Source organism: Coregonus lavaretus (assembly GCF_964263955.1).
Source record: "Coregonus lavaretus genome assembly, chromosome: 9".
NCBI classification, from domain to species: domain Eukaryota; kingdom Metazoa; phylum Chordata; class Actinopteri; order Salmoniformes; family Salmonidae; genus Coregonus; species Coregonus lavaretus.
In genome coordinates, this window is record NC_139996.1 from 35,237,333 (window position 1) to 35,264,980 (window position 27,648).

The window sequence follows — 27,648 nt, forward strand, 5'->3', positions numbered from 1 at the left end:
GCCACCAGGTTTGCGGCCAGCTGTATACAAAATGGTGTTGTCCGCATAGAGGTGGATCCGAGCGTCACCAGCAGCAAGAGCGACGTCATTGATATACACAGAGAATAGAGTCGGCCCGAGAATTGAACCCTGTGGCACCCCCATAGAGACAGCCAGAGGACCAGAGAACAGGCCCTCCGATTTGACACATTGAACTCTAGTTGGCAACCAGGTTTGCACACATCTCAGGAGGGATTTTGTCCCACTCCTCTTTGCAGATCTTCTCCAAGTCATTAAGGTTTCGAGGCTGACATTTGGCAACTTGAACCTTCAACTCCCTCCACAGATTTTCTATGGGATTAAGGTCTGGAGCCTGACTAGGCCACTCCAGGACCTTAATGTGCTTCTTCTTGAGCCACTCCTTTGTTGCCTTGGCCGTGTGTTTCGGGTCATTGTCATGCTGGAATACCCATCCACGACCCATTTTCAATGCCCTGGCTGAGGGAAGGAGGTTCTCACCCAAGATTTGACAGTACATGGCCCTGTCCATCGTCCCTTTGATGCAGTGAAGTTGTCCTGTCCCCTTAGCAGAAAAACACCCCCAAAGCATAATGTTTCCACCTCGATGTTTGACGGTGGGGATGGTGTTCTTGGGGTCATAGGCAGCATTCCTCCTCCTCCAAACACGGCGAGTTGAGTTGATGCCAAAGAGCTCCATTTTGGTCTCATCTGACCACAACACTTTCACGCAGTTCTCCTCTGAATCATTCAGATGGTCAATGGCAAACTTCAGACGGGCATGTATATGTGCTTTCTTGAGCAGGGCGACCTTGCGGGCGCTGCAGGATTTCAGTCCTTCACGGCGTAGTGTGTTACCAATTGTTTTCTTGGTGACTATGGTCCCAGCTGCCTTGAGATCATTGACAAGATCTTCCTGTGTAGTTCTGGGCTGATTCCTCACCGTTCTCATGATCATTGCAACTCCACGAGGTGAGATCTTGCATGGAGCCCCAGGCCGAGGGAGATTGACAGTACTTTTGTGTTTCTTCCATTTGCGAATAATCGCACCAACTGTTGTCACCTTCTCACCAAGCTGCTTGGCAATGGTCTTGTAGCCCATTCCAGCCTTGTGTAGGTCTACAATCTTGTCCCTGACATCCTTGGAGAGCTCTTTGGTCTTGGCCATGGTAGAAAGTTTGGAATCTGATTGATTGATTGCTTCTGTGGACAGATATCTTTTATACAGGTAACAAGCTGAGATTAGGAGCACTCCCTTTAAGAGTCTGCTCCTAATCTCAGCTCGTTACCTGTATAAAATACACCTGGGAGCCAGAAATCTTTCTGATTGAGAGGGGGTCAAATACTTATTTCCCTCATTAAAATGCAAATCAATTTATAACATTTTTGACATGCATTTTTCTGGATTTTTTTGTTGTTATTCTGTCTCTCACTGTTCAAATAAACCTACCATTAAAATTATAGACTGATAATTTCTTTGTCAGTGGGCAAACGTACAAAATCAGCAGGGGATCAAATACTTTTTTCCTTCGCTGTATGCGCTGTGTTTGTTTGTCCTTAAATAAATGCAGGTCTTTTTTGAGAGTGCATAGTCCATTGTGAGAGTATAATGTAGCTGGTACTGAATGGTTGTATTCAAATTGGCTATTCTGCAGCTGTGTGTGAATATACTGATTCTCCAAGTAAACTCTGTGTGTAGTCCTTCCAAAAGGACCTTAAACAGCCCCATGTTTTACTGTAAATACACAGTACATATATGCTGTGTTGCTCATGGATTAGGATAACATACAGTGGGGAGAACAAGTATTTGATACACTGCCAATTTTGCAGGTTTTCCTACTTACAAAGCATGTAGAGGTCTGTACTTTTTATCATAGGTACACTTCAACTGTGAGAGACGGAATCTAAAACAAAAATCCAGAAAATCACATTGTATGATTTTTAAGTAATTAATTTGCATTTTATTGCATGACATAAGTATTTGATACATCAGAAAAGTAGAACTTAATATTTGGTACAGAAACCTTTGTTTGCAATTACAGAGATCATATGTTTCCTGTAGGTCTTGACCAGGTTTGCACACACTGCAGCAGGGATTTTGGCCTACTCCTCCATACAGACCTTCTCCAGATCCTTCAGGTTTCGGGGCTGTCGCTGGGCAATACGGACTTTCAGCTCCCTCCAAAGATTTTCTATTGGGTTCAGGTCTGGAGACTGGCTAGGCCACTCCAGGACCTTGAGATGCTTCATACGGAGCCACTCCTTAGTTGCCCTGGCTGTGTGTTTTGGGTCGTTGTCATGCTGGAAGACCCAGCCACGACCCATCTTCAATGCTCTTACTGAGGGAAGGAGGTTGTTGGCCAAGATCTCACGATACATGGCCCCATCCATCCTCAACCTCAATACGGTGCAGTCGTCCTGTCCTCTTTGCAGAAAAGCATCCCCAAGGAATGATGTTTCCACCTCCATGCTTCACGGTTGGGATGGTGTTCTTGGGGTTGTACTCATCCTTCTTCTTCCTCCAAACATGGCGAGTGGAGTTTAGACCAAAAAACTATATTTTTGTCTCATCAGACCACATTACCTTCTCCCATTCCTCCTCTGGATCATCCAGATGGTCATTGGCAAACTTCAGACGGGCCTGGACATGTGCTGGCTTGAGCAGGGGGACTTTGCGTGCGCTGCATGACGGCGTAGTGTGTTACTAATGGTTTTCTTTGAGACTGTGGTCCCAGCTCTCTTCAGGTCATTGACCAGGTCCTGCCGTGTAGTTCTGGGCTGATCCCTCACCTTCCTCATGATCATTGATGCCCCACGAGGTGAGATCTTGCATGGAGCCCCAGACCGAGGGTGATTGACCGTCATCTTGAACTTCTTCCATTTTCTAATAATTGTGCCAACAGTTGTTGCCTTCTCACCAAGCTGCTTGCCTATTGTCCTGTAGCCCATCCCAGCCTTGTGCAGGTCTACAATTTTATCCCTGATGTCCTTACACAGCTCTCTGGTCTTGGCCATTGTGGAGAGGTTGGAGTCTGTTTGATTGAGTGTGTGGACAGGTGTCTTTTATATAGTTATATAGTTAACGAGTTCAAACAGGTGCAGGTTAATACAGGTAATGAGTGGAGAACAGGAGGGCTTCTTAAAGAAAAACTAACAGGTCTGTGAGAGCCGGAATTCTTACTGGTTGGTAGGTGATCAAATACTTATGTCATGCAATAAAATGCAAATTAATTACTTAAAAATTATACAATATATATACAATTTTCTGGATTTTTGTTTTAGATTCCGTCTCTCATTGTTGAAATGTACCTATAATAAAAATTACAGACCTCTACATGCTTTGTAAGTAGGAAAACCTGCAAAATCGGCAGTGTATCAAATACTTGTTCTCCCCACTGTATGTTCTACATTCTACAGGCATCGTCAGTTGGCTAAAGGACATCAATGCTCTTTTGGGAAAAATGTCAAACAGCATTACATCAATTGGATCTGTTTGAAACTAACTAATTACCTACCCATAACTTTTCTGTAGCCCTTTCCTGCAGTCAAATGATCAAATCACCTTCTAGTGACTTCATGGGTGGAATGTTATTAATATTTTTCATAATTTCATAATTAATAAACATTATTTTAAGAAAAATGCTGTAAATCCGGTATTTCTGTGTCAAACGGTATTGTTATATTTCAGTCTTCTATGATGTAGATAAAATTTGATATTGGGATGCAAACTCAAAATTGAATACATTTCAACTCTATATCTGACATGGTACAGGTGGCTTCTTTTTTTAAGACCATAACCATGTGTGAGGTGTATACTTTTGTTTCAAAGTAGATTTGTTTAAGACTACCAAGAAACACTCTGTGTGACCCTGACTTAACACCCTGCAGTAAAAGTTTGAAGGACATAACATATATTTTAATATAGTGTAAATCCTCATATTGTCACACCCTGATCTGTTTCACCTGTCTTTGTACTTGTCTCCACCCCCCTCCAGGTGTTGCCCATCTTCCCCATTATCCCTAGTGTATTTATACAGTGGCTTGCAAAAGTATTCACCTCCCTTGGCATTTTTCCTATTTTGTTGCCTTACAACCTGCAATTAAAATGATTTTTTGGGGGGGGGTTGTATTATTTGATTTACACAACATGCCTACCACTTTGAAGATGCAAAATATGTTTTATTGTGAAACAAACAAGAAATAAGACAAAAAAACAGAAAACGTAATGCTTTGTAATGCCACCTTTTGCAGCAATTACAGCTGCAAGTGTCTTGGGGTATGTCTCTATAAGCTTGGCACATCTAGCCACTGGGATTTTTGCCCATTCTTCATGGCAAAACTGCTCCAGCTCCTTCAAGTTGGATGGGTTCCGCTGGTGTACAGCAATCTTTAAGTCATACCACAGATTCTCAATTGGATTGAGGTCTGGGGTTTGACTAGGCCATTCCAAGACATTTAAATGTTTCCCCTTAAACCACTCAAGTGTTACTTTAGCAGTATGCTTAAGGTCATTGTCCTGCTGGAAAGTGAACCTCTGTCTCAGTCTCAAATCTCTGAAAGACTGAAACAGGTTTCCCTCAATAATTTTCCTTTATTTAGCGCCATCCATCATTCCTTCAATTCTGACCAGATTCCCAGTCCCTGCCGATGAAAAACATCCCCACAGCATGATGCTGCCACCACCATGATGGTGTTCTCGGGGTGACGAGAGGTGTTGGGTTTGCGCCAGACGTAGTGTTTTCCTTCATGGCCAAAAGCTCAATTTTAGTCTCATCTGACCAGAGTACCTTCTTCCATATGTTTGGGGAGTCTCCCACATGCCTTTTGGCGAACACCAAACGTGTTTGCTTATTTTTTCTTTAACAATGGCTTTTTTCTGGCCACTCTTCCGTAAAGCCCAGCTCTGTGGAGTGTATGGCTTAAAGTGGTCCTATGGACAGATACTCCAATCTCCGCTGTGGAGCTTTGCAGCTCTTCAGGGTTATCTTTGGTCTCTTTGTTGCCTCTCTGATTAATGCCCTCCTTGCCTTGTCCGTGAGTTTTGGTGGGCGGCCCTCTCTTGGCAGGTTTGTTGTGGTGCCATATTCTTTCAATTTTTTAATAATGGATTTAATGGTGCTCCGAGGGATGTTCAAAGTTTCTGATATTTTTTTATAACCCAACCCTGATCTGTACTTCTCCACAACTTTGTCCCTGACCTTTTTGGAGAGCTCCTTGGTCTTCATGGTGCCGATTGCTTGGTGGTGCCCCTTGCTTGGTGGTGTTGCAGACTCTGGGGCCTTTCAGAACAGGTGTATATGTACTGAGATCATGTGACAGATCATCTGACACTTAGATTGCACACAGGTGGACATTATTTAACTAATTATGTGACTTCATAGCAAAGGGGGTGAATACATATGCATTTATTTTTTTAGAATTTCTTGAAAAAAGTTTTTTTTTTCATTTCACTAAAAATCCATTTAAATTACAGGTTGAAATGCAACAAAATATGGAAAACGCCAATACTTTTGCACTGTACCTGTGTTCTCTGTTGGTCTGTGGCCAATTCATACTATCACGGCTCAGGAGAAGACCCAGATGCAGTCAGTTTCGAAGTAACAAAAGTTTAATACAAAAACAGGGGGGCAGACAAACGACATGTCAAGGGCAGGCAGAGGTCAGTAATCCAGAACAGTCCAAAAGGTACAGAACGGCAGGCAGGCTCAGGTTCAGGGCAGGCAGAATGGTCAAAACCGGGAAAACAGGAACTAGAGAAAAAACAGAAGTACTGGAAAACCGCTGGTAGGCTTGACAAGACGAACTGGTAGCACACAAACAGAGAACACAGGTATAAATACCCTGGGGATAATAGGGAAGATGGGTGACACCTGGAGGGGGGTGGAGACAAGCACAAAGACAGGTGAGACAGATCAGGGTGTGACACACGTAGTCTGGGGTGAAAGTAAGGCGGTCAGGTACGGCGTTCCGGCAAAAATACTTTAAATAGTGGGGGTATGCCGTACCTGTAAAACATGAGCCTTTCACAATAATTAAAACAAAAGGTCAAGAAAGCTGTAGGCTATTACACCGCTTTTTATCATTACCGCATGTCAGAGGCATGAAACATTTGCGAATTAACTTGAACACATATGTTATAGCCTACGCTCCAAAATGTGATGTGGTTAGACGAAAACAGACATTTTAACCAAGGCATAGATGAGTGGCCGACACAGAGACGCGCGTGGACAGCAGTGGACGCAAAAATTCTGGCCTAATGACAATCGCCTAATGTCATTACACTTTTTTATGTTTTGTGTAACAGAGGCCTCTTTCCATTCACCACTGTTTGGAGGATGGAAATATGTTGCGAGTGGATGAACGTGCGCAGGTAGCCTAGTAAAGGAGCCCTTTGAAGTGATTGTTTGACAAACAGATGAAACATCATGACTGGTTGTGTTTATGCCACAATAAAAAGTAATACATTTTAAAAGTTAAATGACAAATCTTTACGACTAGGCCCACGGAGGTGCTATTGAATTAATAGGGATTCTATATGTCATTCTATGATTAGGCCCATCAAAAAAGTGTGTGCACATATAGGAGGTCCCGTACCAGGAATCAATTAATTATACTTTCACCCCTGCATATAGTATCATAAACACTGTGGCCTGGTCCCAGATCTGTTTGTATCGTCTTGCCAACACCTACGGTGTTTGGCATGACAACCGCCATATGAGTTGGTTGTACAGCACAAACAGTTCTGGGACCAGTCTGTAAGCACTGGTTTTACATGTCAAACCAGTCTGGGTTTGACATGTACAGCCTTGCATGGGCATGTGAGTGTGCAGTGCAGTGTGAATCTAACATCCTATGATCTCTTTTGCCTCTAACCTGCCTCCTTCTGCTGGGACCTGTGGATGTTGCTGCCTTTTCTAGCTTATTGTGAGTACACATCGGATTACACATCTGGTTACACATCTGGTTACATGTCAATTACACATCTGATCACACATCTGGCCAAACCATGTTCTCATCTGAATGGTTGTGTTGATACACACACTTAACTGAAATCAATCATGTTTTGATGTTAATAGAACATTTGCTTGGAAGATTTTGCCTTATTTGACACATACAATATGTAATGAATACATCATTCATATTTTCAGTGGGAGAAATACAGCCAGTTATGATATAATATTGACAGTTTGCTAATGACTACTTGTTGTGTTGTGTTGTGTGTGACTCCAGGTGATGTCGCCGGGCATGGAGGATGACCACATCTTCCATATGACTGGGTCAGGAGCTGACCAGGACCCCAAGGGGGTGTTCACCATCAACAGGGTGACCGGAGAGGTGTCCGTCAGCCAAGAGCTGGACAGAGAGGCCATCAGCTCCTACACGGTGAGTACATACCTCACACATCCGAAAGAAAGACAGACATTTTGATTCCATCTCCTGATGCTTTTATTCGTTAATGTACAACAAAATATGTCTAAAACATAACATGAGAGAGATAGTAGAGGTGTTTGGGTTTCAACTGCAGACTTTGATTCCAGATCTAGGCTGTGCATATATCTGGCAGAATCTGTCTGAGAGAAAATGGACTCAGATTCTCTCATGGGTGACTTGATGATATCAGTCACAAGTTGGAGGTTTGTAATAAAAGAGATATAAGAAGACTGCTAGAATCTAGTTTATTCTAATGCCTCTGGGGTGTCTTCCCGACCAAAGCATTTCCTTGCAAAAGAGAGTGATTCTTTCTTCAAGTCACACACAATTGATTGTATCCCACTTGCAGTGATAGACACAAGTCTAGGAGTTGAGTGCAAGTTTGTAGATGAGACTATGCTTTTTTAATGACTGTCAATGGAGTGTGTGGCTAAACATAAGTGTTTGGGGTGTTTGAGTGGTGGTGAAGTAGAGGGAAGGAGCAGGCTTCTGAGAGAGGGGCAGAGGGAGACAGCAGGTCCAGGTGGGATCAAAGCAGAGACACAGCCAAGCACTTGACATTTACATCTCTCTCCTCAGCTCTTCCCAGCTACACACATATGCAAGCAAGCACATACATACATGCACACACACACACACACACAACCTCCAATCTCAGTCCCCACTGGCAAGCATGCACGCATCATTTTTAAAAATGTATTTTATTTAACATTTATTTTACTAGGCAAGTCTTTAAACCACTGCCATTTCTCTTGAGTTAAATGTAGATTTCGATTAAGGAGTGTGACTGCGTCCACCTGCGTGAGTGTCTGAGGAGTTGTCTGGTTGTCTGTTTTTAAGGTTCAAGTTATGACGTATCAGTGGTTTAACAAATTGTGTGGGTGTTGACTCTTACATTGGAAGGTGCTGTTTGTTTTTAGTTGCTTACGTTCATGGCCTGCCATTACAGGCTTGGTGCTGGATGTTGCACTGTTAGTCACATTAGATCCAGAGAAAACATTGCTACAAGGATGGCATGTAATTACTCTCTCAGCCCCTTGGTCTGCTACCAATGCACTGCCCAAATGAATTCAGAAATTTGGAAATGAGTCATGGATTGATTCCCAGGAGAGGCAGCATTATGATAATCCGTTGCCTCCCTGCTCTGGGCTGCTATGGTTTAGAGCCTGCCTGGTCCACTAATAACACATTGTGCTACTGGAGGGCCACGCTAACTGTTGCATTAATCACACAGATGCAAAGTTTGGGGCTTTCACCTGACTTTTCCCTAACACATACACACACACACACAGAGACAGAGACAGAGACAGACACACAGTGGCTTCAGCGTTTAAGCACTCTTCACCTAATTTCGTTGTATCAGGGCAGAATAACTGAATTTCCAGCTAATCCCCCAGTAGCATCACATCAGGGATAATTATATGGCTGCTAATTCAGCCATCTCACAGCAGCAATCACAGGCTCCTCTCTCTCTCTCTCTCTCTCTCTCTCTCTCTCTCTCTCTCTCTCTCTCTCTCATCTCTCTCTCTCTCTCTCTCTCTCTCTCTCTCTCTCTCTCTCTCTCTCTTCTCTCTCTCTCTCTCTCTCTCTCTCTCTCTCTCTCTCTCTCTCTCTCTCTCTCTCTCTCTCTCTCTCTCTCTCTCTCTCTCTCTCTCTCTCTCTCTCTCTCTCTCTCTCTCTCTCTCTCTCTCTTTCAGGAGGGAGTCTCTAACAGGATGTTGTTATTTATTTATTTATTATTTATTTATTAATCTCTATTGTAAACAGGACTGTTGATTGTTCTAGACTGACACATTGTATTGTTAATGGTCTGAAGAGTGAGGAAGGAAACATCCACAAGCTTTCCAGCACACTGATATGAAATACTCAGACAATGTTCAGAGGTGAGAGAAGGAGGGAGAGAGATACTGTATAGAAGAACAACACAGACAACAGACGATGAGGAGACAGGATGAGCAACTTCCCATGATTCTTAGTTTATAACCGCTGTATTAATATAGTAATTGTATTTGCAGATTCTGCTGCTTACCCAAATCATTGACTTACTGCTATTCAGTTGCTACCACCATATACGGAAATGAAGAACAATTTTACTCATTCACAATCGAATGTGCTCATACAAATAAACACAGGCTCATGTAAACAACAACAAATGAAAACAGAAGTTTAAAGCACGGACACAGTTTGTCCAAGTGATACTTCCTGTGTCAGAACATTCATATTTCTGTCTAAGCAAGCGTGTAATTGATATCTAGCAATCTCACACACACTCACCCTCTCTCCTTCCTCTCCTCTTCTCTCTCTACTCCCTCTCCTCCCTTTCCTCTCTCTCCTCCCGCTCCTCTCTCTCTCTCCCTCCCTCTCTCCCTCTCATGCGATGCAATAAATCTTTAATTAATCATGGTCTTTATAGACAGAGTTCTCCTATTATCATTGGGCTGGACTGCAGCCTGTCCCCATGCCCATACCCAAGTCAGGCTTGGTAAATCCCCCTCAGAGGGAGTCTAGCTCAGAGTAGAAGACAGATGACAATAGCCTCTCCCCCTGCTGCTGGAGACTCTGAGCTCCCAAATGCATTGGAGTGGTTTTTAAGTCTGTCTGATCCCTAGTGCAGCACAGAGCATATGAGAAGGTCACTCACTCCTGTATAGGACTTGAGAGTGATTTCATGATTACTTACAGTTGTAAAGTTGGAGACACAAGCAGCCATTTCCATAGAAACAAGTCACAAAGGAAGTTGAAGGAGATAGAGGATTTAGAGAAGATGATAACAAGCAGAAGCTCCTGGGTATAAGGATATAAGTGAGCTGTTATCGTTGGCTGAGGAGTGTAAAGTTATGAGAGAGCTGGAGCAGAGTTTAAAGGACTGGACATCCCTCTGCTCTCCACACAGCCTTCATCTGCAGCCAGACACACAGCCAGACTCTGAGATAGAAGATAACACACACTACACACAGTTTAAAAGGTGTGTTTGAGGAAGTTTGGCTATGCATGTAGGTGTGCGTGCGCACGTGTGTGTGTGTGTGTGTGTGTGTGTGTGTGTCAGTGTGTGTCAGTGTGTCTATGTATCTGGCCAGTCAACACTCTGTTCTTTTAAAGATAGTCAGCCCTCTATAGACCTAAACCATCTTTTGCAGCACACTGATGTTGTTGGACAAAATTGTGTGAGTTTTTGTGTGCTTGTTGTGCATGTACTGTATGGTCAGCACACTGTGAAATAGCTTCCTGGCAACAAGGCTAGCCAATTCCCTGGTATGTGAAAGGAAGGTTAACTCATAATAGTTGTTCCTCCTCTCTACCAAAAGGCTGAGAAAGGTTATTACAGAGTCTCCCAGCTGGGTTGAGACTGGCACATAAAAGCTGAGAGAATGGTGAGCAGGGGACAGAGGCATGCTCCCGATGACAGATCAAATTACTGCTCTCAGATAAGACCTTATTCCCAGACGCCGCTGTAGAATGACACAATGGCAGCACAACCTCATCCCCCAGCTTACTGCAGTCTACACAGCCTCATAGATACTGACAGCAGGGTGATAAGAGACAAGGAGGAGGAGCCATAGGAGAGAACCGAGAGAGATTGAGATTGAGAGAGAGACAGAGTAAGAGAGTGATATATATATATATATACAGTGAGGGAAAAAAGTATTTGATCCCCTGCTGATTTTGTAAGTTTGCCCACTGACAAAGACATGATCAGTCTATAATTTTAATGGTAGGTTTATTTGAACAGTGAGAGACAAAATAACAACAAAAAATCCAGCAAAACGCATGTCAAAAATGTTATAAATTGATTTGCATTTTAATGAGGGAAATAAGTAGTTGACCCCTCTGCAAAACATGACTTAGTACGTGTTGGCAAAACCCTTGTTGGCAATCACAGAGGTCAGACATTTCTTGTAGTTGGCCACCAGGTTTGCACACATCTCAGGAGGGATTTTGTTCCACTCCTCTTTGCAGATCTTCTCCGAGGCTGACGTTTGGCAACTCGAACCTTCAGCTCCCTCCACAGATTTTCTATGGGATTAAGGTCTTGAGACTGGCTAGGCCACTCCAGGACCTTAATGTGCTTCTTCTTGAGCCACTCCTTTGTTGCCTTGGCCGTGTGTTTTGGGTCATTGTCATGCTGGAATACCCATCCACGACCCATTTTCAATGCCCTGGCTGAGGGAAGGAGGTTCTCACCCAAGATTTGATGGTACATGGCCCCGTCCATCGTCCCTTTGATGCGGTGAAGTTGTCTTGTCCCCTTAGCAGAAAAACACCCCCAAAGCATAATGTTTCCTCCTCCATGTTTGACGGTGGGGATGGTATTCTTGGGGTCATAGGCAGCATTCCTCCTCCTCCAAACATGGCGAGTTGAGTTGATGCCAAGAGCTCCATTTTGGTCTCATCTGACCACAACACTTTCACCCAGTTCTCCTCTGAATCATTCAGATGTTCATTGGCAAACTTCAGACGGGCCTGTATATGTGCTTTCTTGAGCAGGGGGAACTTGCGGGCGCTGCAGGATTTCAGTCTTTCACGGAGTAGTGTGTTACCAATTGTTTTCTTGGTGACTATGGTCCCAGCTGCCTTTTTTATTTTTATTTGTATGTATTTCACCTTTATTTAACCAGGTAAGCCAGTTGAGAACAGGTTCTCATTTACAACTGCGACCTGGCCAAGATAAAGCAAAGTAGTGCAATAAAAACAACAGAGTTACATATGGGGTAAAAAAAAACATAAAAGTCAGAAATACAACAGAAAATATATATACAGTGTGTGCAAATGTAGCAAGTTATGGAGGTAAGGCAATAAATAGGCTATAGTGCAGAATAATTACAATAGTATTAACACTGGAATGCTAGATGTGCAAGAGATTATGTGCAAATAGAGATACTGGGGTGCAAAAGAGCAAAATAAATAACAATATAGGGATGAGGTAGTTGGGTGGGCTAATTTCAGATGGGCTGTGTACAGGTGCAGTGATCGGTAAGGTGCTCTGACAACTGATGCTTAAAGTTATTGAGGGAGATAAGAGTCTCCAGCTTCAGAGATTTTTGCAATTCGTTCCAGTCATTGGCAGCAGAGAACTGGAAGGAATGGCGGCCAAAGGAGGTGTTGGCTTTGGGAATGACCAGTGAGATATACCTGCTGGAGCGCAGACTACGGGTGGGTGCTGCTATGGTGACCAATGAGCTAAGATAAGGCGGGGATTTGCCTAGCAGTGATTTATAGATGGCCTGGAGCCAGTGGGTTTGACGACGAACATGTAGTGAGGACCAGCCAACAAGAGCGTACAGGTCACAGTGGTGGGTAGTGTATGGGGCTTTGGAGACAAAACGGATGGCACTGTGATAGACTACATCCAATTTGCTGAGTAGAGTGTTGGAGGCTATTTTGTAAATGACATCGCCGAAGTCAAGGATCGGTAGGATAGTCAGTTTTACGAGGGCATGTTTGGCAGCATGAGTGAAGGAGGCTTTGTTGCGAAATAGGAAGCCGATTCTAGATTTAACTTTGGATTGGAGATTCTTTATGTGAGTCTGGAAGTTGAGTTTACAGTCTAACCAGACACCTAGATATTTGTAGTTGTCCACATACTCTAGGTCAGACCCGTCGAGAGTGGTGATTCTAGTCGGGTGGGCGGGTGCTAGCAGCGTTCGATTGAAAAGCATGCATTTAGTTTTACTAGTGTTTAAGAGCAGTTGAAGGCTACTGAAGGATTGTTGTATGGCATTGAAGCTCGTTTGGAGGTTTGTTAACACAGTGTCCAATGAAGGGCCAGATGTATACAAAATGGTGTCGTCTGCGTAGAGGTGGAACTGAGAGTCACCAGCAGCAAGAGCGACATCATTGATATACATGGAGAAAAGTGTCGGCCCAAGAATTGAACCCTGTGGCACCCCCATAGAGACTGCCATAGGTCCAGACAACAGGCCCTCCGATTTGACACACTGAACTCTATCTGAGAAGTAGTTGGTGAACCAGGCGAGGCAGTCATTTGAGAAACCAAGGCTATTTAGTCTGCCAATAAGAATGCGGTGGTTGACAGAGTCGAAAGCCTTGGCCAGGTCGATGAAGACGGCTGCACAGTACTGTCTATTATCAATCGCGGTTATAATATCGTTTAGGACCTTGAGCGTGGCTGAAGTGCACCCGTGACCAGCTCGGAAACCGGATTGCATAGCGGAGAAGGTACGGTGGTATTCGAAATGGTCGATGATCTGTTTGTTAACTTGGCTTTCGAATACTTTCGAAAGGCAGGGCAGGATGGATATAGGTCTGTAGCAGTTTGGATCTAGAGTGTCACCCCCTTTGAAGAGGGGGATGACCGCGGCAGCTTTCCAATCTCTGGGGATCTCAGACGTTATGAAAGAGAGGTTGAACAGACTAGTAATAGGGGTTGCGACAATTTCGGCGGCTAGTTTTAGAAAGAAAGGGTCCAGATTGTCTAGCCCAGCTGATTTGTAGGGGTCCAGATTTTGCAGCGCTTTCAAAACATCAGCTGTCTGAATTTGTGTGAAGGAGAAGCAGGGGGGGCATGGGCAAGTTGCAGCAGAGGGTGCAGAGTTGGTGGCCGGGTTAGTGGTAGCCAGATGGAAAGCATGGCCAGCTGTAGCAAAATGCTTGTTGAAATTCTCGATTATTGTAGATTTATCGGTGGTGATAGTGTTTCCTAGCCTCAGTGCAGTGGGCAGCTGGGAGGAAGTGCTCTTATTCTCCATGGACTTTACAGTGTCCCAAAACTTTTTGGAGTTAGTGCTACAGGATGCAAATTTCTGTTTGAAAAAGTTAGCCTTTGCTTTCCTGACTGCTTGTGTATATTGGTTCCTAACTTCCCTGAAAAGTTGCATATCGCGGGGGCTATTTGATGCTAATGCTGTACGCCACAGGATGTTTTTGTGCTGGTCAAGGGCAGTCAAGTCTGAGGAGAACCAGGGGCTATATCGGTTCTTAGTTCTGTATTTTTTGAATGGGGCATGTTTATTTAAGATTGAGAGGAAATTACTTTTAAGGAACAACCAGGCATCCTCTACTGACGGAATGAGATCTATATCCATCCAGGATACCTGGGCCAGGTCAATTAGGAAGGCCTCCTCGCTAAAGTGTTTTAGGGAGCGTTTGACAGTGATGAGGGGTGGTCGTTTGACCACGGACCCGTTACGGACGCAGGCAATAAGGCAGTGATCGCTGAGATCCTGGTTGAAGACAGCTGAGGTGTATTTAGAGGGTATGTTAGTCAGGATGATATCTATGAGGGTACCCATGTTTACGGATTTAGGGTTGTACCTGGTAGGTTCGTTGATAATTTGCGTGAGGTTGAGGGCATCTAGCTTGGATTGTAGGATGGCTGGGGTATTAAGCATATCCCAATTTAGGTCACCAAGCAGTACAAACTCTGAGGATAAATGGGGGGCAATCAATTCACATATGGTGTCCAGGGCACATCTGGGGGCTGAGGGGGGTCTGTAGCAAGCGGCAACAGTGAGAGACTTATTTCTGGAAAGGTGGATTTTTAGAAGTAGAAGCTCAAACTGTTTGGGCACAGACCTGGATAGTATGATGGAGCTCTGCAGGCTATCTCTACAGTAGATTGCAACTCCACCCCCTTTGGCAGTTCTATCTAGACGGAAAATTTTATAGTTGGGGATGGAAATTTCAGAATTTTTGGTGGCCTTCCTGAGCCAGGATTCAGACACTGCTAGAACATCAGGGTTGGCAGAGTGTGCTAACGCAGTGAATAACTCAAACTTAGGAAGTAGACTTCTGATATTTATGTGCAAGAAACCAAGTCTTTTGCGATTACAGAAGTCATCAAATGATAGCGCCTGGGGAGTAGGAGTGATACTGAGGGCTGCAGGGCCTGGGTTAGCCTCTACATCACCAGAGGAACAGAGGAGGACTAGAATAAGGATACGGCTAAAGGCTTTAAGAACTGGTCTTCTAGTGCGTTGGGTACATAGAATAAAGGGGGCAGATTTCCGGGTGTTATAGAAAAGATTCAGGGCATTATGTACAGACAAGGATATGGAAGGATATGAGTAAAGTGGAGGTAAACCTAAGCGTTGGGTAACAATGAAAGAGATAGTATCTCTAGAGGCATCAATTGAGTCGGTCTCTGAGTGTATGGGGGGAGGGACAAGGGACCTTGAGATCATTGACAAGATCCTCCCGTGTAGTTCTGGGCTGATTCCGTTCTCATGATCATTGCAACTCCACGAGGTGAGATCTTGCATGGAACCCCAGGCCGAGGGAGATTGACAGTTATTTTGTGTTTCTTCCATTTGCGAATAATCGCACCAACTGTTGTCACCTTCTCACCAAGCTGCTTGGCGATGGTCTTGTAGTCCATTCCAGCCTTGTGTAGGTCTACAATCTTGTCCCTGACATCCTTGGAGAGCTCGTTGGTCTTGGCCATGGTGGAGAATTTGGAATCTGATTGATTGATTGCTTCTGTGGAGAGAGAGTATTGAGTAAGAGAGAGAGGGAGATAGAGAGACGGAAAGAGATAGAGGGAGAGAGAGAGATAGAGAGAGAGGGAAAGAGAGTAGAGAGAGAGAGAGAGAGTATATGGAGTAGGAGAGAGAGGGAAAGAGAGAGGGAGATTAAGAGTGAGAGAAATTCAATAATCCATCAGGAATAATATATGTTTGCTGTCTCTTTGTATGAGTTCAGGTACCACACTGTTCCCGCTCTCTGTACTATTGCTGCTACAGAACAGTGCTGCATATTTTCCTGATGATATATCTGACAGTGTGCTACAGCTTGGGGTCTGACGGTTTCCTCCACATAGTTCCGGAGCACAATAGTAGTGATTTCTCCTCCCCTTCCAAGGAGTTGAGAGGACGTTTTCTCGATTTGGTGGTGTTGCTCTCCTGCTGTCACCATAAGCTCAGCCACCAGAGGGGAAATATTGTTTACAGTTGCCAAAAGGAATGTTTTGATCCACTGTATGGTAGTAATGGAATAACTGTATCCAACAGCTGTTTGTTCACCATCGATCTGCCTCCCTCTCCCTCTGTGGTTCTCAGGCCCTCAACAGTTTGCACACAGCTCTGCTCTGTTCAGTGGCTCTCTCTCTCTCTCTCTCTCTCTCTCTCTCTCTCTCTCTCTCTCTCTCTCTCTCTCTCTCTCTCTCTCTCTCTCTCTCTCTCTCTCTCTCTCTCTCTCTCTCTCTCTCTCTCTCTCTCTCTCTCTCTCTCTCTCTCTCTCTCTCTCTCTCTCTCTCTCTCTCTCTCTCTCTCTCTCTCTCTCTCTCTCTCTCTCTCTCTCCTCTCTCTCCTCTCTCTCCTCTCTCTCTCTCTCTCTCTCTCTCTCTCTCTCTCTCTCTCTGCCAGGGTCTCCCATGGCCTCATCAGGGTAACTCATACCCTTTCTTACTTAATTACACACACAGTGTGTGCTCTACACCACATCTGTGGCTCTGGAAGAAGACCAAGAAAGACAAACAAACCATGAAACTATCAAACTGACTTTGAACAAGTTGTGCAAACTGTGGGTGTACGAAGCTTACATGCTTTTGTCCCACGGGGATGCTAGGGGTGTTAACAATTTTAGCTAATAACTGAATAGAACTTTTAAAGTGGGAAACTGGAAGAGTTCAATATGTCAATTGCAAGTGGCCTTAGGTAAAATTAGAATAAATTATGGCTCTCATCAGGCACATATTTTTTGTACACAGTTTTTGTTGTTGTTGTTCTGAACCCACTGTCCGCAAGTTGCCGTGACATCGTCAAGTTCGCCCCCCCACCCCCACCCCAAGCAATACAACTGATAAATAGCTAAAAAGATAGCTACACAGACTATTTGAGTTAACCTTGTGTCTTTATTGACCTTTTATTTCAATCTTTGCACTATCTCTATGCACACTCACAGGGCCCTACACACTCACACACACTGTCACTCCAACACATACTCACACACTCACTCCATCATCTGCTCACTCACTCATAATATGCACATACATTTATACTAACTCTACACACAAGCACACCCACTAACATGCAAGCTGCTGCTACTCTGTTTATCTTATATCCTGTTGCCTAGTCACCTTACCCCTACCTCCATCACTCCAGTATCCCTGCACATGTAAATATGGTATTGGAACTGACTTTTTAAATATTTACTGTATATAGTATACTTACTTACTTACTTTATTGTGTATTTCTTATTTCCTATTCTTATTTCTTTTGTGTTTTTTTCTAGTAATGCATTGTTATTGATTATTGCATTGCTGGGTTTTGAGTTTGCAAGAAAGGCATTTCACTGTACCGGTATCCAAACATGCATGCGTTGGCTTGGCTGTGTGCTTAGGGTCGTTGTCCTGTTGGAAGGTGAACCTTCACCCCAGTCTGAGGTCCTGAGCGCTCTGGAGCAGGTTTTCAGCAAGGATCTCTCTGTACTTTGCTCCATTCATCTTTCCCTCGACCCTGACTAGTCTCCCAGTCCCTGCCGCTGAACAACATCCCCACAGCATGATGCTGGCAACAACATGCTTCACCGTAGGGATGGTACCTCCAGACGTGACACTTGGCATTCAGGCCAAAGAGTTCAATCTAGGTTTCATAAAACCAGAGAATGTTGTTTCTCATGGTCTGAGTCTTTAGGTGCCTTTTGGCAAACTCCAAGTGGGCTGTCATGTGCCATTTACTGAGGAGTGGCTTCTATCTGGCCACTACCATAAAGGCCTGATTGGTGGAGTGCTGCAGAGATGGTTGAATCTTCTGTAAGGTACTCCCATCTCCACAGAAGAACTCTGGAGCTTTGTCAGAGTGACCATCAGGTTCTTGGTCACCTCCCTGACCAAGGCTCTTCTCCCCCGATTGCTCAGTTTGGCCGGACAGTCAGCTCTAGGAAGAGTCTTGGTGGTTCCAAACTTCTTCCATTTAAGAATGATGGAGGCCACTGTGCTCTTGGGGACCTTCAATGCTGCAGACACAATCCTGTCTCGGAGCTCTACGGATAATTCCTTCGACCTCATAGCTTGGTTTTTGCCTTGACATGCACTGTTAACTGTGGGACCTTATATAGACAGGTGTGTGCCTTTTCAAATCATGTCCAATCAATTGAATTTACCACAGGTGGACTCCAATCAAGTTGTAGAAACATCTCAAGGATGATCAATGGAAACAGGATGCACCTGAGCTCAATTTCGAGTCTCATAGCAAAGGGTATGAATCAAATCAAATCAAATCAAATTGTATTGGCCACATGCGCCGAATACAACAGGTGTAGACATTACAGTGAAATGCTTACTTACAGCCCTTAACCAACAATGCATTAATTTTTTAAGTAAAATAAAACAACAACAAAAAAGTTTTGAGAAAAAAAAGAGCAGAAGTAAAATAAAATAACAGTATTGAGGCTATATATACACTGCTCAAAAAAATAAAGGGAACACTTAAACAACACAATGTAACTCCAAGTCAATCACACTTCTGTGAAATCAAACTGTCCACTTAGGAAGCAACACTGATTGACAATACATTTCACATGCTGTTGTGCAAATGGAATAGACAACAGGTGGAAATTATAGGCAATTAGCAAGACACCCCCAATAAAGGACTGGTTTTGCAGGTGGTGACCACAGACCACTTCTCAGTTCCTATGCTTCCTGGCTGATGTTTTGGTCACTTTTGAATGCTGGCGGTGCTTTCACTCTAGTGGTAGCATGAGACGGAGTCTACAACCCACACAAGTGGCTCAGGTAGTGCAGCTCATCCAGGATGTGACATCAATGCGAGCTGTGGCAAGAAGGTTTGCTGTGTCTGTCAGCGTAGTGTCCAGAGCATGGAGGCACTACCAGGAGACAGGCCAGTACATCAGGAGACGTGGAGGAGGCCGTAGGAGGGCAACAACCCAGCAGCAGGACTGCTACCTCCGCCTTTGTGCAAGGAGGAGCTGGAGGAGCACTGCCAGAGCCCTGCAAAATGACCTCCAGCAGGCCACAAATGTGCATGTGTCTGCTCAAACGGTCAGAAACAGACTCCATGAGGGTGGTATGAGGGCCCGACGTCCACAGGTGGGGGTTGTGCTTACAGTCCAACACCGTGCAGGACGTTTGGCATTTGCCAGAGAACACCAAGATTGGCAAATTCGCCACTGGCGCCCTGTGCTCTTTACAGATGAAAGCAGGTTCACACTGAGCACGTGACAGACGTGACAGAGTCTGGAGACGCCGTGAAGAACGTCCTCCAGCATGACCGGTTTGGCGGTGGGTCAGTCATGGTGTGGGGTGGCATTTCTTTGGGGGGCCGCACAGCCCTCCATGTGCTCGCCAGAGGTAGCCTGACTGCCATTAGGTACCGAGATGAGATCCTCAGACCCCTTGTGAGACCATATGCTGGTGCGGTTGGCCCTGGGTTCCTCCTAATGGAAGCCAATGCTAGACCTCATGTGAGTGTGTCAGCAGTTCCTGCAAGAGGAAGGCATTGATGCTATGGACTGGCCCGCCCGTTCCCCAGACCTGAATCCAATTGAGCACATCTGGGACATCATGTCTCGCTCCATCCACCAACGCCACGTTGCACCACAGACTGTCCAGGAGTTGGCGGATGCTTTAGTCCAGGTCTGGGAGGAGATCCCTCAGGAGACCATCCGCCACCTCATCAGGAGCATGCCCAGGCGTTGTAGGGAGGTCTTACAGGCATGTGGAGGCCACACACACTACTGAGCCTCATTTTGACTTGTTTTAAGGACATTACATCAAAGTTGGATCAGCCTGTAGTGTGGTTTTCCACTTTAATTTTGAGGGTGACTCCAAATCCAGACCTCCATGGGTTGATAAATTTGATTTCCATTGATCATTTTTGTGTGATTTTGTTGTCAGCACATTCAACTATGTAAAGAAAAAAGTATTTAATAAGATTATTTCATTCATTCAGTTCTAGGATGTGTTATTTTAGTGTTCCCTTAATTTTTTTGAGCAGTGTATATACAGGGGGGTACCGGTGCAGAGTAAACTTATGTAAATACGTTTTTTCTGTTTTTTATTTTAAATAAATTTGCAAAAATGTCTAAAAACTTGTTTTTGCTTTGTCATTATAGGGTATTGTGTGTAGATTGAAAAATGTATGCACTCACTAACTGTAAGTCGCTCTGGATAAGAGCGTCTGCTAAATGACTAAAATGTAAAATGTAGATTGATGAGGATTTCAAAAAATATATCAATTTTAGAATAAGGTTGTAATAAAACATGGAAAAAGTCAAGGGGTCTGAATACTTTCCGAATGCACTGTATATCATGAGTTAGACGATTATGAATATTATTATATTATGAAGTTATTATTTAAGAATTTAAGAGCATTGATGATAAATCACAATCAGTAATAACAAAAAATCAAGCTTGCTAACTAGCAGATTTACATCAATCATCGTTCATCGATCAGCTGATAGCCCACCCTGTCAGGGTTTTATTTTTTCATTTTGAGCACCTGCCTCCTGAAAGGTCTGTGCATGGCCCTGGCTCTCATTATGTTCCGGTCATTACTAATTACACTCATTATTTCCCTTCTAATAGTTCTGATCCCAGAAGCCGTTAAATGTTCCAAGTTCTAACCCAAAGTGCTGAAGCAGCCGTTCACTCCCCCCTCTCTTTCTGTGTGTCTGAGGCCTGCAGCCCTGCAGCAGCCAGGGATACACAGTAAAGTAACACTCTGTCCCCATGATCACTTAGAATGAGGGAAAACCACCAGACGCAGCAGTCTGCAGACTGGGACCACTCTGTCTTGTTATGGATGGTCAACTGTTAAAAAAAATTGGGACAATATTCACCTTTTTTATAGTGCCCACTGGTGCTTGGGGTTTAGCTCCAGTGACGTTATTTATGGCTTTCTCCACTCATAGCTTATGGATGGTGGGGAAATGAAACATGAAATATTCAGAGGTAGATTAAAATCTCCATTACCCTAAAGAGAGCTTAAAGGCAAATGGGTCTGGGACTGGAGGTCTCCTCTCCTCTCCTTCTGGTCTTAGAGTTGGTTTTATCTTCAGCCATATACCTACTGTAGGACTGGGGTTCAAATCAAATCAAATGTTATTGGTCACATATACGTGTTTAGCAGATGTTATTGCGGGTGTAGCGAAATGCTTGTGCTTCTGGTCTTCTCTAAGACTTTAGAGGAAGGGTTTACTGTAGATCAAACTGGTCTGTTCTGTTTACTCACTGACTGGTAATCAATACAGAACATCCAGACAACAGCGGCTCATTCATACCCTGTCGTGTTTTGCTGTGCAATTAAACTGTTTCATTCTGCCTTTAGTGACTTTGTCAATACATCAGTGTTACATTGTAATATCAGCCAAGGTTGGGCAGGGGATGACGGTATTGAATAACTCCCCCTCCCCTCCCTGGCGTTTAATGATGATTGATTAACATTCGCCGGGGAATGTTCTGTGTTCTCACAAGGTCACTTTATATCACCATATTAATGATACAGCCTGAAAAGATTAGATCAATGAATGGGATTATAGGATAAACTGTACATATGCAACAGATGCCTGTGATTTCTGTCTGTGTACTAGAAGAATGCAGTTATCACATTCAGATTAAAACATCAGAAGTCTTGAGGTGTTCAGAGGTCAGTCCCACTGAGATGGAGAATCAAATTAATACCTGTATATTTGATGCAGTAACAAAGCAAACAATATAATACATTGTTGCCTGTAAACAATCTCCTTTAAAGACATGCTCAGGAACTTTGGCGACAACTAAGTATTTTTTAAGCCTCCCGCTTTCTGCTGGATATGTCAATGTGTAGTTCATACATGCATAATCTGCGAGCCCCCTAGCAATTCGGGTTCTAGCCAATGAGCTTCAGCCCCTCGCCATTTGAGTGACAGCTAGCAAGATGCACACACAACAGAGCGAGAGAGAGAGAACAATGGCGTGGCGCACATATCTGCACATACAGTATGTGACGGAGTACGCAATTTTCAGGGTCCACTTTTGGCTCATGAGCGCTACTTTCAGAACTACTGGCTAAAAAGTATACAAAAGTACCGGAGAATCTCTTTAACTCAGAAGTCAAATCTAGCATATTTTGGTCAGCTGCGTGATTAACTTCTGTGTTCATACGTGTAAGAAATTAAGAGTTCCAGCAAACACGAAGTCTCCACCCTTGCAAAAATAAACTCTCAGCCAAAGCCCCCTCCCCCCACCTTCCGATCCATGTGGGCGCACGCGCGAAGCACTCGAGGTGAAGCAGTTTAAGCACCGCCTTCGCCCAATACTGATACGTCCAAATAACCAATGAAGAAAATCAAAAAACTGTCCAGGCAGTTTCTTCGGTCTACACGCAGAATCTGCCCACGGGAGATTAGCCTGTGAATGATAAGAACATGGCTCAACAGACTGGGCAACATGTTCACTAGGATTTAATGTGGAACATTATTTTCTAATTAAGTTCAATTAGAGTGAAAAATAATGTTAATGAGATGTAAATGGAAAGGATCGGATAGAGAAAGATAGAGAGATAGATGAAGAGAGGGAAGGGGGAGGGAGGGAGAGAGAGAGACAGTGAGGGAAAAAATTATTTGATCCCCTGCTGATTTTGTACGTTTGCCCACTGACAAAGAAATGATCAGTCTATAATTTTAATGGTAGGTTTATTTGAACAGTGAGAGACAGAATAACAACAAAAAGATCCAGAAAAACGCATGTCAAAATGTTATAAATTGATTTGCATTTTAATGAGGGAAATAAGTATTTGACCCCCTCACAATCAGAAAGATTTTTGGCTCCCAGGTGTCTTTTATACAAGTAACGAGCTGAGATTGGGAGCACACTCTTAAAGGGAGTGCTCCTAATCTCAGTTTGTTACCTGTATAAAAGACACCTGTCCACAGAAGCAATCAATCAATCAGATTCCAAACTATCCACCATGGCCAAGACCAAAGAGCTCTCCAAGGATGTCAGGGACAAGATTGTAGACCTACACAAGGCTGGAATGGACTACAAGACCATTGCCAAGCAGCTTGGTGAGAAGGTGACAACAGTTGGTGCGATTATTCGCAAATGGAAGAAACACAAAAGACCTGTCAATCTCCCTCGGCCTGGGGCTCCATGCAAGTTCTCACCTCGTGGAGTTGCAATGATCATGAGAATGGTGAGGAATCAGCCCAGAACTACACGGGAGGATCTTGTCAATGATCTCAAGGCAGCTGGGACCATAGTCACCAAGAAAACAATTGGTAACACACCACGCCGTGAAGGACTGAAATCCTGCAGTGCCCGCAAGGTCCCCCTGCTCAAGAAAGCACATATACAGGGCCGTCTGAAGTTTGCCAATGAACATCTGAATGATTCAGAGGAGAACTGGGTGAAAGTGTTGTGGTCAGATGAGACCAAAATCGAGCTCTTTGGCATCAACTCAACTCGCCGTGTTTGGAGGAGGAGGAATGCTGCCTATGACCCCAAGAACACCATCCCCACCGTCAAACATGGAGGTGGAAACATTATGCTTTGGGGGTGATTTTCTGCTAAGGGGACAGGACAACTTCCCCACATCAAAGGGACGATGGACAGGGCCATGTACCGTCAAATCTTGGGTGAGAACCTCCTTCCCTCAGCCAGGGCATTGAAAATGGGTCGTGGATGGGTATTCCAGCATGACAATGACCCAAAACACACGGCCAAGGCAACAAAGGAGTGGCTCAAGAAGAAGCACATTAAGGTCCTGAAGTGGCCTAGCCAGTCTCCAGACCTGAATCCCATAGACAATCTGTGGAGGGAGTTGAAGGTTCGAGTTGCCAAACGTCAGCATCAAAACCTTAATGACCTGGAGAAGATCTGCAAAGTGGAGTGGGACAAAATCCCTCCTGAGATGTGTGCAAACCTGGTGGCCAACTAGAGTTCAATGTGTCAAATCGGAGGGCCTGTTGTCTGGTCCTCTGGCTGTCTCTATGGGGGTGCCACAGGGTTCAAATCTCGGGCCGACTCTATTCTCTGTGTATATCAATGACGTCGCTCTTGCTGCTGGTGGCTCGGATCCACCTCTATGCGGACGACACCATTTTGTATACAGCTGGCCCTTCATTACACACTGTGTTAACAAACCTCCAAACGAGCTTCAACGCCATACAACACTCCTTCCGTAGCCTCCAACTGCTCTTAAACACTAGTAAAACTAAATGCATGCTCTTCAACCGAACGCTGCTTGCACCCGCCCACCCGACTAGAATCACGACTCTCGGTGGGTCTGACCTAGAGTATGTGGACAACTACAAATACCTAAGTGTCTGGTTAGACTGTAAACTCTCCTTCCAGACTCACATTAAGCATCTCCAATCAAAAGTTAGATCTAGAATTGGCTTCTTATTTCGCAAACAAAGCCTCCTTCACTCATGCTGCCAAACATGCCCTCGTAAAACTGACTATCCTACCGATCCTTGACTTCGGCGATGTCATTTACAAAATAGCCTCCAACACTCTACTCAGCAAATTGGATGTAGTCTATCACAGTGCCATCCGTTTTGTCACCAAAGCCCCATATACTACCCACCATTGTGACCTGTACGCTCTTGTTGGCTGGACCTCACTACATATTCGTCGCCAAACCCACTGGCTCCAGGTCATCTATAAATCACTGCTAGGCAAATCCCCATCTTATCTTAGCTCACTGGTCACCATAGCAACACCCACCCGTAGTCTGCGCTCCAGCAAGTATATCTCACTGGTCATCCCCAAAGCCAACACCTCCTTTGACCGCCATTCCTTCCAGTTCTCTGCTGCCAATGACTGGAACGAACTGAAAAAATCTCTGAAGCTGGAGACTCTTATCTCCCTCACTAACTTTAAGCGTCAGTTGTCAGAGCACCTTACCGATCACTGCACCTGTACACAGCCATTCTGAAATTAGCCCACCCAACTACCTCATCCCCATATTGTTATTTATTTTGCTCATTTGCACCCCAGTATCTCTATTTGCACATCATCTTTTGATGACTTTTCTGTCATTCCAGTGTTAATATGAAATTGTAACTATTTTTGCACTATGGCCTATTTATTATTGCCTTACCTCCATAACTTACTACATTCGCACACACTGTATATATATTTTCTGTTGTATATTTGACTTTATGTTTTGGTTACCCCATATGTATCTCTGTGTTGTTGTTTTTATCACACTGCTTTGCTTTATCTTGGCCAGGTCGCAGTTGTAAATGAGAACTTGTTCTCAACTGGCTTACCTGGTTAAATTAAGGTGAATTTAAAAATAAATTTAAATAACGTCTGACCTCTGTGATTGCCAACAAGGGTTTTACCACCAAGTACTAAGTCATGTTTTGCAGAGGGGTCAAATACGTATTTCCCTCATTAAAATGCAAATCAATTTATAACATTTTTGACATGCATTTTTCTGTTTTTTGTTGTTGTTATTCTGTCTCTCACTGTTCAAATAAACCTACCATTAAAATTATAGACTGATCATGTCTTTGTCAGTGGGCAAATGTACAAAATCAGCAGGGGATCAAATACTTTTTTCCCTCACTGTATTCCTTTCTCTCCAACCATCCTCACCATCAGCATCACCAGCATCACCATGGCGACGAGCTCGGGGTCAGTCTGGTCGGGAGGAGAGGGATGCAGAGTGCTGATTGGTGGGAGGATGATGGGCAGGCAGAGTGTGGAGTGGTAAATAACACACTCATTTAGCCAGGTCACGTGTTGAGTGTTCTGTCCTGTTGAGTGTTGCTCACGTGCTAGGACAGCCACAACATGCCTTGATTTCAGTGTGTGTGTGGGTGGGTGGGTGGGGGGGAGGGGGCAGATGGCTCTAAATTGTCAACCCTGGGATTTCTATGGTGACTAGTACAGCAGATGTAGCCTGTAAATGAGACACTGGCATGATTCTTCTGGAGAAAATACAATGCATGAATGACACCCACACCAATAGCATGATTGCTTACACATTATACATATTGTATGATATTACTCCAATGCCAGAAGCACTGTGAATGTCATACATCCACACTAATAGATAGCACTGTTACTCCCACATATACTGTATATATGTCAATAAGATGTACTAGACATACTTTTACTCAAATATTAATTCAGCATGTGCATGCACTTCATGTTAATAAATGAATTGGCAATGCTGCTGTCCAAGTGTAGAGGGCACATGTGCACAGGCACACACACATTCTAGTCATTCTTTATTATCATTTTTTGCAGACGCTCTTATCCAGAGCGACTTACAGTAGTGAGTGAATACATTTCCATACTGGTCCCCCGTGGGAATCAAACCCACAACCCTGCAGTTGCACACGCACACACACACACAAACACACACATTCAGGGGGGTCTAAACCCCCCGGAATGAGAAATGAGCCTCCCTAAATGCATCAAAAGTCAAACTTTCGGGGGATCTCTAAATAATGCTAATTTAACCATTCTCATATTTGTTTAAAATGCAATTTGAAACGAACACCCCCACCTCTGTGTCATATTATTATTTTTATTTTTTATCCCCATGTGGCTGCACTTGTCATAGAAATGTTTAATTTGCACTCTGCACACACACGTACACATGCATGGTCCAAACTGATAACTGATTCATGTTAACGGTCCCATCAGCACTGCTCAGTAATTTCTGTCTGTTCACAAGAGCGAGAGAGAAAGAGAGAGGGTGAGAGAGGGAGAAAGATTGCCAGCCAAATGCTACTGCAGAAGATCTGAATGAAGAAGGAGAAAATAACACATCTTTTGTAAGTTGATTCAAGCCTTGAAATTGCAGGAAAGTCGTTAAAACTGGTTGAAATGCTAATCTAAAACATAACTGTCTGAATGATGATATATTACTTTAATATTTCAAAAGCTCTAATAAGAGTTTAAAATCATAAATGAGCAATGTAAAAGTTGGGATACGCACATTATTAACATTTCCTAGGTGTGCATTTAAATGCAATTGCATATTGTATTGGGTTCCTGAGCTCTCCTGGTACTGTAAGGGGAAGGCTCTGAGTTGCAGTAGACAGCAGCAGTCTCAGATATGATGTTCTTTTTTCTCCAGCTCTTGACAGCAGATCTGAGAAGTACCACTCTCTATTTCTCGACTCCTCCTATGTGTCTTTCCTTAGACTGTCACCTGCTGACAGTGCTACGGAAAACCATATGGGCCGCTGCTAATGTCTGTGTGTGTGTACATACTGCCACACACACAGACATTCTCACAAACAGATACACACACACAGAGCCACATATGTATACAGGCACACACCTACAGCCTTATCTAA

The 27,648-nt window shown here is 44.0% G+C and overlaps 1 protein-coding gene across 1 annotated transcript in view; it reads left to right on the plus strand.

Moving 5' to 3' along the window:
- Window positions 1–27,648, plus strand: part of LOC311135171 (cadherin-13-like) — a 352,167-nt gene that overhangs the window by 39,007 nt on the left and 285,512 nt on the right. Inside the window, exon 2 of the mRNA XM_084169093.1 lies at window positions 7,228–7,380. Within this exon, the coding sequence (XP_084025219.1) occupies window positions 7,228–7,380 (153 nt within the window). The remainder of the gene's footprint in view (window positions 1–7,227; window positions 7,381–27,648) is intronic.